This window comes from Leguminivora glycinivorella, chromosome 10 (assembly GCF_023078275.1).
Source record: "Leguminivora glycinivorella isolate SPB_JAAS2020 chromosome 10, LegGlyc_1.1, whole genome shotgun sequence".
Taxonomy (NCBI): Eukaryota; Metazoa; Arthropoda; class Insecta; order Lepidoptera; family Tortricidae; genus Leguminivora; species Leguminivora glycinivorella.
Window position 1 is genome coordinate 3,076,926 of NC_062980.1, and position 11,827 is coordinate 3,088,752.

Sequence of the window (11,827 nt, forward strand, 5' to 3'; positions counted from 1 at the left end):
GTTACATGGAGATGTCAGAGCAAACGGTATTAAGTTTTTGCTCGATTCCTCCGCCCGCATCAGTCGGAAGTTGGAGGGATGGCTGGACAAGAACAGGTGGGACAGAAGACTGAATGAAGAACCATAATGACATTACAAAACTAATGTTTATTAACAAGTCGCTCACAACACAAGTCTACACTAGAGAATGTGAAATATGATGTCATACTCAATACTTCGATATATAATTATATTTAAATACATACTATGTCTCTGAAAAAATGCAAAAGATCACGTTGAAAAGTAGGTAAAGGAAGTGGTTGTCTAGACTTGATAGTTAGTTGTCGTTTGATAAGAATATGATCTGCGCTCCCGCAGTGTCGCTCCCTACTTTACGCCGCCGACTCGATCATATTCTTTTCGCTTCGACATTTGCCAACATTTTCCGAAAGCTTCGCTTCGGCACCGAGCAGTTGTTTCGGCACCCAGAAACCGGTCGGGATTTTCCATTTCGAAAGGACTTTTCAATCAAACATTTTCAAAACTTCAACACAGTTAGTTTCAAGGAACTTCATCCTTTACTTCTTGTTTCAATACCTTTTCAAACAAACAAAATCAATATTAGACTTAGTGTTAAAACTTTATTAGTTATAATTTTACAACCTAGAGGCAACTATGCCCTGGTGGGGGCGTTACAGACTAACTTACATCTAGACCCTTTTAGCATCGCGTCTAATGTTAAAACAAAAACGAGTTCCTCTCGCTGACTGGACATCAGAGCGCGCGACCGTGGCGAACGATCGATATTAAATCCATTTTATTTACAAAAGTCATATCAAATTAACAATATTCGATAAACTACGCCGGCCTACGCAGAAACCGTTTAAATGCACAAAGGAGGCCAGCGATACATTGGGGAGGGTTGTATCAAAATCTATGCTATGAAGTTGACCTCAGCATCACGGAACTATTAATAACGACCTGCAAAGTCAAAGAGGGGAGTAACCAGGGTGTTCATGGCATGGGTGACGCGGCAGTCATGGCTGGTGCTTGTCCATCAATCGCACCCACAACAACTATTCATTGTCTAATTATACTACGTGGTCTTCGTTGATAGACAAGCACCATTTGAAATATGAAATGAATTAAACTTAGACCTAACAATTATACAAAATAAAATCATCGTATATTTCATTGCAAATTATAGACATTGGTTTATTTCATTTTGTTACACAATGTCTCGTTTCATATCACTATAAATGCACTTCAAAAACTACCAGTATCTTTGGCTGTTGTAATCATTTGTGTTTATTTACTGAGTTGAAATGGAGTAAAAGAAATGCAAGTACTTATAAATTAATGTCGAAATAATTAAAGTTTCTTTTACTCCATCTCAGTAGACCGAAGGTATGAACGAATCTTTTTAGGCATATGATGAAAGTACCAAATCCTAGTTAGATCATATCAAAACTAATTGCTGTGGCTCCATGCAAATGACTTACTAAAGATATGATGATTTCGTGCATATATTATACCATGCCAAGCAAAACAAGATAGAAAAAAAGAAGGTAAAAACCTTCACCAAATAGGTATGTCCTAAAATAAGCCATCTTTACAAAAAGTAATTACAGACTTAAATCTGCCTATAAATTAAATTACTACGCGCATAAGTCGATTTCCATCATAATCATTGCTATGGGAGCATGTTTCATTAAGATTCCATTATCGCTGGCATAAAATGTTAATTAAGTCTCGTTTTTGTATGGAAAATTAGAAATTTAGCACCTAGGAATTGTTACCATGGTACTAAAGTCTCTCAACTGGCCATTTTAATATACTATGTCTACAATAAGGTTTCAAAATGTTATTTAACAGTGTTAAAGATTGAACAGTCAAGATGTTCGGTAGATAAAACATATCTAAAAACAAAGTTGTGTATACCTAATTTGGACTCTATCAATACTGACCCGAAAATACCATGGAAACTACAGCTGATTTTTACATTTATTTATTTAACTTCATGTACTTTATTACATCATCAACTTATGCGCGTAATGTTTTTACGTTCAAAGAAACAAGCATACCATAACAGCAAACCAAGTAATATACCAATAGTAAATGCAATTTGTTCACATCTTTTATGACATCGATAACGACATGCACGGATTGAATGTGTTGGCTAGTTTATGAATGCATTACATTACGAAACTAGAAAAACATAAGAGCGAACTAAAATTACAAAATTGTAAATGAGACTTGGTATTAGTTTACTAGAAAAAGCGCAGTAATGGAAACACACTCACATAGTCACTATTGTATTCGTAGAATTGTGTGATTCTAGTCGTGATTAATTGATTGTTTATTTATCAGTTTATTTGAGCCATAATGAAATGTATTTGCCAAAGACCAGGCAGGAAATTCCAAGCGTTAGGCGAAAAACTACAAAACTAAACTACAGAGCCACAGCATTGTCACGTGATCCGTGTAGTGTTGTAAGTTGAGCCGTCACCGAATCCCAAACTTAAAAAGTTTCGTTATTACAGTAGCTGGCTTGTATTAAGCCGTCTGTCACAATTGTAATAGCAGAAATATTCATATTCAAGAACATTGCAGTTGCAATGTCGAAAAAACTAATTTACATAAGAAGTGACGTTTAAAATAAGACTCCTTGTTCTGCCAATTCTACTCCAATGTTGAGTAGCGTCGATCAGCCATAGAATTGAGTTGTGGCTAGTGCCACTGCCCCAAAGTCTGCTCAACTGTTTGAACATTCAACCGCGGCTTAACTCACAACACTGTTGATCTATGTGGTAGTAACGGGGGGTGGGTACTAGGGGTGTATCATCTATCGTTCGTAATAAGACTTACGCGGCGAGTAGGAGCGCTCGCGCTCGTAGCGGCGCGAGCGGCGGTAGTGCGGCGAGGGCGAGCGGTGGCGGTACGAGCGGTGGTAGTAGTCGCGCTCGCGGTAGCCGCCGCCGCGGTAGTAGTAGTCACTGGAAGGAAGTGCGGATTAAGACTAGGTAATGAAACCACGTGTCGTCAAAAGTCGCGCTCGTGGTAATAATAGGCGCTGCAAAATACGCTAACAACGACGGAAAATATTTCGATGAAACATTTAGCAAACATATTCGAATATTATGCTAGGCAACCTAAGAAGCAAGCATTTAACCTTTGGTATACTTAGGATCTGATCAGATCCATGTTTCCAACGTTACCGTTTACTTAATTTAGGATTACTAAATTACAAATTTTTGACACGAGCATATGGAAAATTATCAGCTGTCTAGATTATAAATGAAGAAAATAACGTACTCTCTGTCGCCTCGCCCTCGCCTGTCGTAGCCGTTGTCACCTCGACCGCTCACACTAAAAAGAAAACTCAAGGTCAATCAAATGCTTACACACACTTCAAAGTACACATCTTTGTAAAAGAAATTGTACGAACAGGCCTTTAGTAATCCAACTATACTTTTGGCTGGCTCACTCTAAATCTGCTCTTTTATCTACCAACACATAGGGGCTTAGCGAAAAATAGGTTTACGAAAGCATTTCATGTCGGACACCAATTCAACCAAGCTAATATAGATGTACGATACGATTATATACATTGGACAGCATTGTGTACGAGTTGATGTTACGATACTAGGTAGGTCGCAATCATTTTGTTGATGATTGCTATCGCATTGGTGTATCAGTGGCTTTTTTATACCGATCATATGATTGTGTCCCTCATTATTCGTCTCTGCTGTGTTTGTCATTATGTATCTGTCAATTGATAACAGTTACAAATGTGTAGTTTGTATCGTATGCTTGACTCAATGGTAGGAAGAGCAACAAGGGTATAAGGAATAATGCATCTCTCTGTGATGCTATTTTTATGTCATGGAAACTCGGATCGGATGCGATTCGAGCGATACATGCCGGCCATTCGTTCTCGGCCACCAACGTCCTTAGGTCTCGTATTATGTACACCATTATCTGTAACACTCACGTAGGTTTGCCCATGTATATGCCAGGTGTAGGTGTGTGCGCGCGCTGCGTGATGGAGTAGTCAACTCTGATGCGGCGTCCGTCGATCTCCATACCAGTGCATTCGTTCTTGGCCACCTTGGCGTCATCCTGGGATTCGTAGTATACGAAGCAGAAGCCTCGGGATCGTCCAGTCTGTAATAAAGAAGTTGGTAAACGAATGGGCAAGACAAACGCTGGTTTTAAAATAAGCAGTTTGGAACACGATATAGAGATGGTACATATTATTATTAGAGACAGGGTTTTTAATTGTTTGTGAGCAGACTAGCAGCACACCCGCTGACCTAAATTCGCTCGTAAGCCAAAAATCTTCAGTGTGCTATACAAACAGTTCAGATAGTGTATAATATATAATCTCTATGCTAATGTACAGTACCGGTCAAAAGTTTGAGTTCACCCTTTGATTTCGGTACAAATGAGTACTTTTGTACGATAATTATCTTCGGTTTGGTAGTCGAAATATGTTTTCAACTTATATTTATTGTTTTGTGGAGATTTGTTTTACTAGTTAGACACAATTCACGTACCTCTCTTTCACTAAAATCTAATAAACATGACGGCAAAATGCTAGTTATATTTATGGCCTTGCCTTTGCCACTAATTGACACACATCTTTACACGAAACACAGTTTTAGCCAGATAATATAGGCCAAATAATTATTTAGCCTATAAGATTTGAGGGAAACAGATGTTAAAAAAATATAAATTGTTTACGAAACAAATTTTGACGTCTGAACTACAAAAAAACTATCTCTCTAAAGCAGTCAATTGTACTGAAAACAAGGAGTGAACTTAAATTTTTGACCGGTACTGTAGTTGTCTTGTTGTATTCAGTATTTTTTTTTACATGTCATACAAACAAATTTTGACCCGGCAGGCTAGCATGGCTTGCGGTGTCGTGCGCGAGTCCATATATCTAGCGCGACTTGAAGTATGAACTCTCCGCGCGAGAGCGCAAACTGCTAAACCGCCAGAAATAAGTACAATTTGTCATTTACATCTATCTACATAGTACAGCATAGTACTAATGGGTGAATCGCATGTCAATGTCTAGATACAGTAATAGGTGGGCGGGTCTAATGACTGCCCACTTCATGTTGAGAACACAGGACAAGTATTGACGAGTATTCCTTGATTAGTTTTGCCATTGCATAGCCATCCATTCCATTGATTAGTTTTGGTTGATTTTTTATTTAATCTTGACATTCTTGACCATTCCCCATTTTACTGCAGTCATTTATGAACCCGTTTTATAATATGTAAGAAAATAACTTACGACGTATGACATATGATGATATGACTTCACGTACGAGTAATAATTTTATTTTTAATTGCTAATAAAACTTATTGGTGGTTATTCTATATACATATATATTTTTAAAAGAAGTGTTAACTTGACAATAATGCTTGTAATGACTAAAACGCCATGGTTTATGCTGGTAACGCACGAATGTTGACTCTTGGCTGTAGCCGCGCACGACAATTTAGGTATTTGGCGGTCGAACGGTTAATGAAGTCAGAAAAACATTTTGTACAATCGCCATCAGATATATCGGAGCGCCCGAGGTGCTCATAAATATCTATACAAGTCTTTATTGTCAAGGCGTAGTGTGTGTTCAGCCATTTTGAGCACCTTGCGCGGTACTATATATTTAGTGGCGACTGTACTGCGTTTTATTCCATACACAGTTATTCAATACCAGCCCGCGGCTTCGTTCGCGTAAAATCCAAAAATTCAGCATGCTCGATATATATTCCACCCCCCATTTTAGGGAAATGGGGTGTTAGAAAGAGACAAAAGTAGCCTATGTCACTTTCCGTCCCTTCAACTACCTCCACTTAAAAAATCACGGCAATTCGTCGCTCCGTTAAAGACGGACAAACAAACAGACACACACTTTCCCATTTATAATATTAGTATGGATTGAGTGTAGCTCACCTTAGCATCTATGACAACTTGCACTTTCTCTACCGGTCCATATTTAGAGAAGATGTGGTTGATCTGTTGTTCTGTGGTGTACAGACTGAGTCCAAAGATTCCCAGACAACGAGACGGCGTCGGGTTTTCCTGTAGACAAATCAGAAAAGCATTACCAAAAGCTTTACAGCCTCTGTTATACTGATAAGATGAGTCACGACGTTTCAAAATCCCTGGATTAGAGCTGTACCACACTAGCATCTAGCTCAACATAGTCTATAGACGGTCAACCTATCCAGGCACTAAAAAAGAGCGAAATTCAAATTTTCGGTGGGAATTGACGACCGGTCTGGCTCAGTCGGTAGTGACCCTGCCTGCTAAGCCGCGGTCCTGGGTTCGAATCACGGTAAGGGCATTTATTTGTGTGATAAGTACAGATGTTTGTTCCTGAGCCATGGATGTTTTCTATGTACATAAGTACTAGCTTGTGCCCGCGGCTTCGCTTCGCTCGCATTAGAAAGAAACAAAAAGTAGCCTATGTCACTCTCCATCCCTTCAACTATCTCCACTTAAAAAATCACGTTAATTCGTCGCTCCGTTTTTCCGTGAAAGACGGACAAACAAACAGACACACACACTTTCTCATTTATAATATTAGTAAGGATGTATTTATCTATTTAAGTATGTATATTGTATATCGTCGCTTAGCACCCATAGTACAAGCTTTGCTTAGTTTGGGGCTAAGTTGATCTGTGTAAGGTGTCCCCAATATTTATTTATTTAATTATACCTTCGCCCCCTACATTTTCACTAAACTTTAAGTTTTATTGCTTATCGATGATTCCGCCAACGTCAAGGTTCCTGGAAGACACACATTTCGTGAAGACAATTGGCCCTTGAGCCCTACATTTTTCAAATTTGCCGCCTTTTTTAGAGCCAAGATTTGGTTGGCCGACTATAGTCAACTCTATATAGCTACTATCACTGCCGTAACCTAGCATTGCCATAGCGCTATCTAGACGCTGTAAATCAAAAGACTAGTTTGGAATGGCTCTCCCAGCTAGCTATGAGTGGTAAATTACACCTATTAAAGCTATATTCTAGTCTCCAGATTATAGAAGCTGCAATAGTAACACGACATCAATCTTATCTCAAGGCTCCTGCCTTCTGCAGCTGCTGAAAACAAAAGGTATTATTAAATGCGTTGATCGGTTCAAGTGTCTAATGTGTTTACAAAATACTAGTGGAGACTATGCCAACATACATACAAGCTGTGTGAAATAATAATGCGCAAAGTGGATACAGTAACGAAATACAAGCAGTATATAAACTTCAAACATAAATAGCTTCACACAAAGCTGTTTTGCTCACACAAAGAAACGTCATGATACTGTGAATACTGTGACATACGATTCTGATAATGATCAGCCAAGTAGCGTACATGATAAAGGGGCAAATTAGCGAAAATACTATGTCCCAAAAAGGATTATAATATGTATTATCAAGAAGTAGTCATTTCCGTTGCCTCTTTTCGATTAATTTGTGACAAATATGATGTTTAGAGACAGAATCTGACTTCAAACAAGTCAAAGGCACTAGCACTAGTAAAGCTAAAATAAAATTTACTATTTATATTTAAACCAAATATTGTATAATTTAATGTCTATTTTGCAATTGAAACGCCAGTACAGTAACTAAAAGACCTTCCTCGGACTTTCCTTTTAGACATTGTTTAATTTAGTTAACATACTGTTTGGAGTTTATATTGTGCCACATACGATGAAAAACTAGGTTAAAGAAACTAGGCTGATACGATGGGTCGCATGTGGTGTTCAAATAAAATAAACATTACACCCACACAGTACAAATAAAAATCTGTCAAACAAATATAATTATAATGTTATGCTTTTCTTAAGTATTTGTAATCAAATCACTTGTGACGAATTTCGTAAATCCGAACCCCCAAACTCATAAGTTAATATGACATAAAGACAAACGATTATTAGCTAATTCAAATTAATTAATGGATTGGTTTTTCAAGCTGTCTCCAATTTCATGCCGCGAGGAAAACCGTGAAATTACTGATAACTGTCAAAATGACTCACGTCATGAAAATTTTAACTCAATTGCTGTCAAATTAATATAATAAATTGAGAATCTTAATAGATTTCCCCCACCTAATGGTTTCTCCCTTTCTTCCACATGCAATAAAAATAATTATCTTTCTTTGACAGATAATTTCAAAATGCGACCTTAAATATTATAAACGTAATAAATAAATCTTAAGCTATACTTAAACTAATTAAATAAGTCGTGCATGAGCTCGGTGTAAGAAACAGAGTGCCACTTCAAACCAAAAACAAATTGTAGCCAATCAATACATTCCGTTTGTGTGTGAGGCATTTCTCATAAACATCCTACCCTGTACTTACAGTCAATTGATTACTTGTGACCTGCTATTGTATGTAAATGGGAAATGGACTGAAAATTGCTATATGTCCTGTCACTGATTTTTATGATGATTGAAAAATATACATTCTTGTGAATCTATGTAAGTTTTGTATCACTAGAGATTTTTGTAATGCTTGAAGGACTAAAAAACTTGGAAAATTCTCGCAAATCAATGAATACCTATAATTTCATGAGTGTTTGATAAATATTAATTCAAAATTTGAGTTAATGTGTGCTCTGTCTTGTATGATATTTTTTCTAAATGTTTCTAAGGCTAACTAAAATAAGTTAGATATGAATCTATTGAACAATTATCTAAAGATGAATACAAAGGTATTGATTAGTCCTTAAGCCTCCGCCACACATGAGCGTTTTGAGCGCGTGGCATGAGCGGGGCGCGATGAGAGCGTGCCGCCAGCGCCGCGCCCCGCTCACGCCACGCACTCAAAACGCTCATGTGTGGCGGAGGCTTTATCGAATATTAGAGCTGAAAAGGTGCTCATTAATATCTAAACATGGCATGATTGTCAACGCAACTTCAAATAGGTTTGAGCAACTTAAGGATGTACTAAAGATTTTTTAGAACCTGGCAAAGGGTAGGTAACTTAATTAAGACAACCTGTCAGGGATTTAAAAGAGATCTTTGGAAAACCTAGTGTATCAGCTGTTGACCAATATAAAATTGAAGTTGAGTGCCCCTCTGTTTGTTACACGCCGCGTAGCACCACAAGATTGTTCACGTACATATGAAGCAACTCTCACCCTGTCCCCCTGGTGGCGGCGGCGCGACGACATGGGACTGTGGCTGTGCGAGCGGCGGTAGGACCCGCGAGGCGAGTAGCTGCGCGAGCGCGAGCGCGAGTAGCGCGCGCGGTAGCCGCGCCGCGCCGAGCCCGACCGCGACCGCGATCTGGAGCGCGAGCTAGCGTCAGCAATATTGGTGGTCAGTATCATGCGGGGATGGGGTGGGATGAGGAGTAGACGTGGCAGATGAAGGAATAGATATAGGAGTTTGATTCACTACTTTAACAATGCAACTATACTTTTTATTATGCGCAGGAGTGGAATACCTTGCAGGTTATATTTCTGAGCTCATATAACCCGGCAACCTTTAAATCAAGGGTGAACAGGCATTTTCTGGGCATAGTTCCCTCCATCGTAGGCCACGTCTTTGCCTTTGGCTAGTCTGTTGTCAAGAGTAAGCCCATTTATAATAATAAAAAAACTCCGCAATTTGACCCAGCTGTCCAGGCTAGAGATAATAATTTACTCAGGCTATTTGACACTGCTAGGAACAGGTCTCCTTCCATGAGCAAGAGGGCTTGGACTATCATGCCCTGGGTTCTAAAGGATAATTATCACTATAATTATCGCGATAATAAAAGGTGAATAATTATTATTATTAATTTTATTAATTATTATTAACAAAATGGAGGATTGTAGTTTGTTTTTTTTCTGTATTATGAAAAAAACGAAAGAAGTAAATTTCCTATAGGCTGGAAGCCTCAGGCACCAGAGGACTTGGTCACTTTTTCTTTCATAATTATGTGTAATTTATTTCGGTTTTAATCAAAAATGTTGCCTGAACTAAAAGTTGGCATTTGTCTCAATGCTACTTAATTAATATGTTACCTCAGTAAAATTTTATTATGGTTTAATATTAAGTTGATGTAAGTCAATAAAATATTTATTTCAGTCAGTAAATACTTTTTTTCTCAAATATTAACTATAAATAAGGAAAAATATTTCTGTGGTGTAATGATAGGATCCAAATGGAGTATAAAATACATTAAAATGATGTAAAACAAACACAAGGATAATTACAACATGCTGATTAGCCTACATACATTCAGATGAGGAAAAAATGGCTTATCATATAAATTGGTGCTTTTATTATTTAATGTAATGACTTTGATAGCCATTACAAGTAATTGAACATATTAGGAGCATTACTGCCATTCCATGTCTAAATCCTTGTTGAATTCCTCATGACAATGGTAATTTTTCATTATCTGTAAACTTGTAAAGTTATATTTATTTTCGACTTAATTTTCAATCACTTGGGAAGCAGGGTTAACTATTCGGTTGTAGATATGGAACTATATAAGGTCCATTTTATTCTGGCAAATTTAATCCAGTATAATATTAGACTCAGGCCATGAACATTTATGTTAAGTATAAAATGTTTATAATCCTGTGCACCAAAACTCTTATCAACTCATGATATTAATTGGTTGGTGGTGCTCGTAAAGTAGCTATTGATAAAACAGGTTGCCATAGCATTATGACTGTTATTGACCAAACAATTTAAAACTCATTTTGATATTTAAACTCATTTTATATTCAATTGAAATTTATGAATTACATCCATTAATTAAAATTTCAGACAGATAAATAAACAACAAAACTCACAATGACATTCAAATGGATAAAAAATAAACAACTGAATGGTCAGTAAAACCCATGTAGCAATAGATGCATAATAGATGTTATCAAGTTGTTAGGCTACAACATGCTTATACAAGGACGATTTTTAAAATACACGCAAAATTGCGCAACGAAGTATACGCAAAAATCGCACATAACCTTGAAAGCGAGGTTACATGTAGTTTAGGAGTATACTAATGCAGATTTAGTAATTACATATACGATTACTGTTAGTTACAAATCAATAGAATTACACTGCATCTACTGTTCGCGCTCGAAGGTCAGTCATGTTACAAAGCAAATAAGTACTCACGGGCTTCTATACTTCCTGCTTGAAGCTTTTGGCGGGGGCGGCGTCCGAGACCGGCTTCGGCTGTGTCCCCGAGACATCGTTGGAGGTTTAGGTGCAGCCTCGCGGGAACCGTTACGAGTCCTCGAGCGACTCCTCTGAAACCACGGAAACGGCACACTCGTCAGTAAATATAGCAAACAAACGAGATACGACCAAATAAAACACGCGGTCTTGTATTCAACGATTGTCTAACAATACGCTAATATAGTACCTCTCGATCTGACATGATGATCTTTATGTCGTGTAAAATGAAAGCAAAACAATTAACTCGTATTCAATCTATTATTAACCGCAGAAAGCCAAATAATATCACACGCGCACGCCTCACTGTGAACACCAACTGAAAAACAAAATGGCGACACCACGATTGGCGCTTGCTTTCGTGCGTTTTGTTTCTATGCTTCGTAAACGGCGGCAACTCTTATCAGCTTACAATAAATTAATTTGAGGTAATTGAGCTCAATTATTTTTCCAAATATTTAAAATCAATAATGTTACGTGTTTAAATAAAAATCATTTTAAAACTTTGTGGAAATTTCACAAAACAAACGTTATAATGATAAAAAACAAACTGCAAAGTTATTTTTATCTATCAGCAAAACGCAACTGTCATTAAAAAGATTAATCCGTTCTACTCATACGTTTCTGAGAAAGTTAAAAATTTATTA

At 37.5% G+C, this 11,827-nt stretch overlaps 1 protein-coding gene across 4 annotated transcripts; it reads right to left on the bottom strand.

Moving 5' to 3' along the window:
• Window positions 1–127: 127 nt before the first annotated feature.
• Window positions 128–11,524, bottom strand: LOC125230664 (transformer-2 protein homolog alpha). 4 transcript variants are annotated; one of them, XM_048135896.1, is made up of 8 exons: window positions 11,371–11,524; window positions 11,121–11,254; window positions 9,125–9,290; window positions 5,951–6,079; window positions 3,974–4,146; window positions 3,295–3,348; window positions 2,848–2,975; window positions 128–576 (listed from the first exon to the last, which is right to left on the bottom strand). In XM_048135896.1, exons 1-8 carry the CDS (start codon window positions 11,383–11,385, stop codon window positions 551–553), a joined length of 825 nt encoding a protein of 274 aa, XP_047991853.1. In that variant the 5' UTR covers window positions 11,386–11,524; the 3' UTR covers window positions 128–550. The 4 variants fall into 4 exon arrangements, with proteins under 4 accessions (XP_047991853.1, XP_047991855.1, XP_047991852.1 ...); XM_048135898.1 differs by having other exon boundaries at window positions 9,143–9,302; XM_048135895.1 differs by having other exon boundaries at window positions 9,125–9,302.
• Window positions 11,525–11,827: the final 303 nt, after the last annotated feature.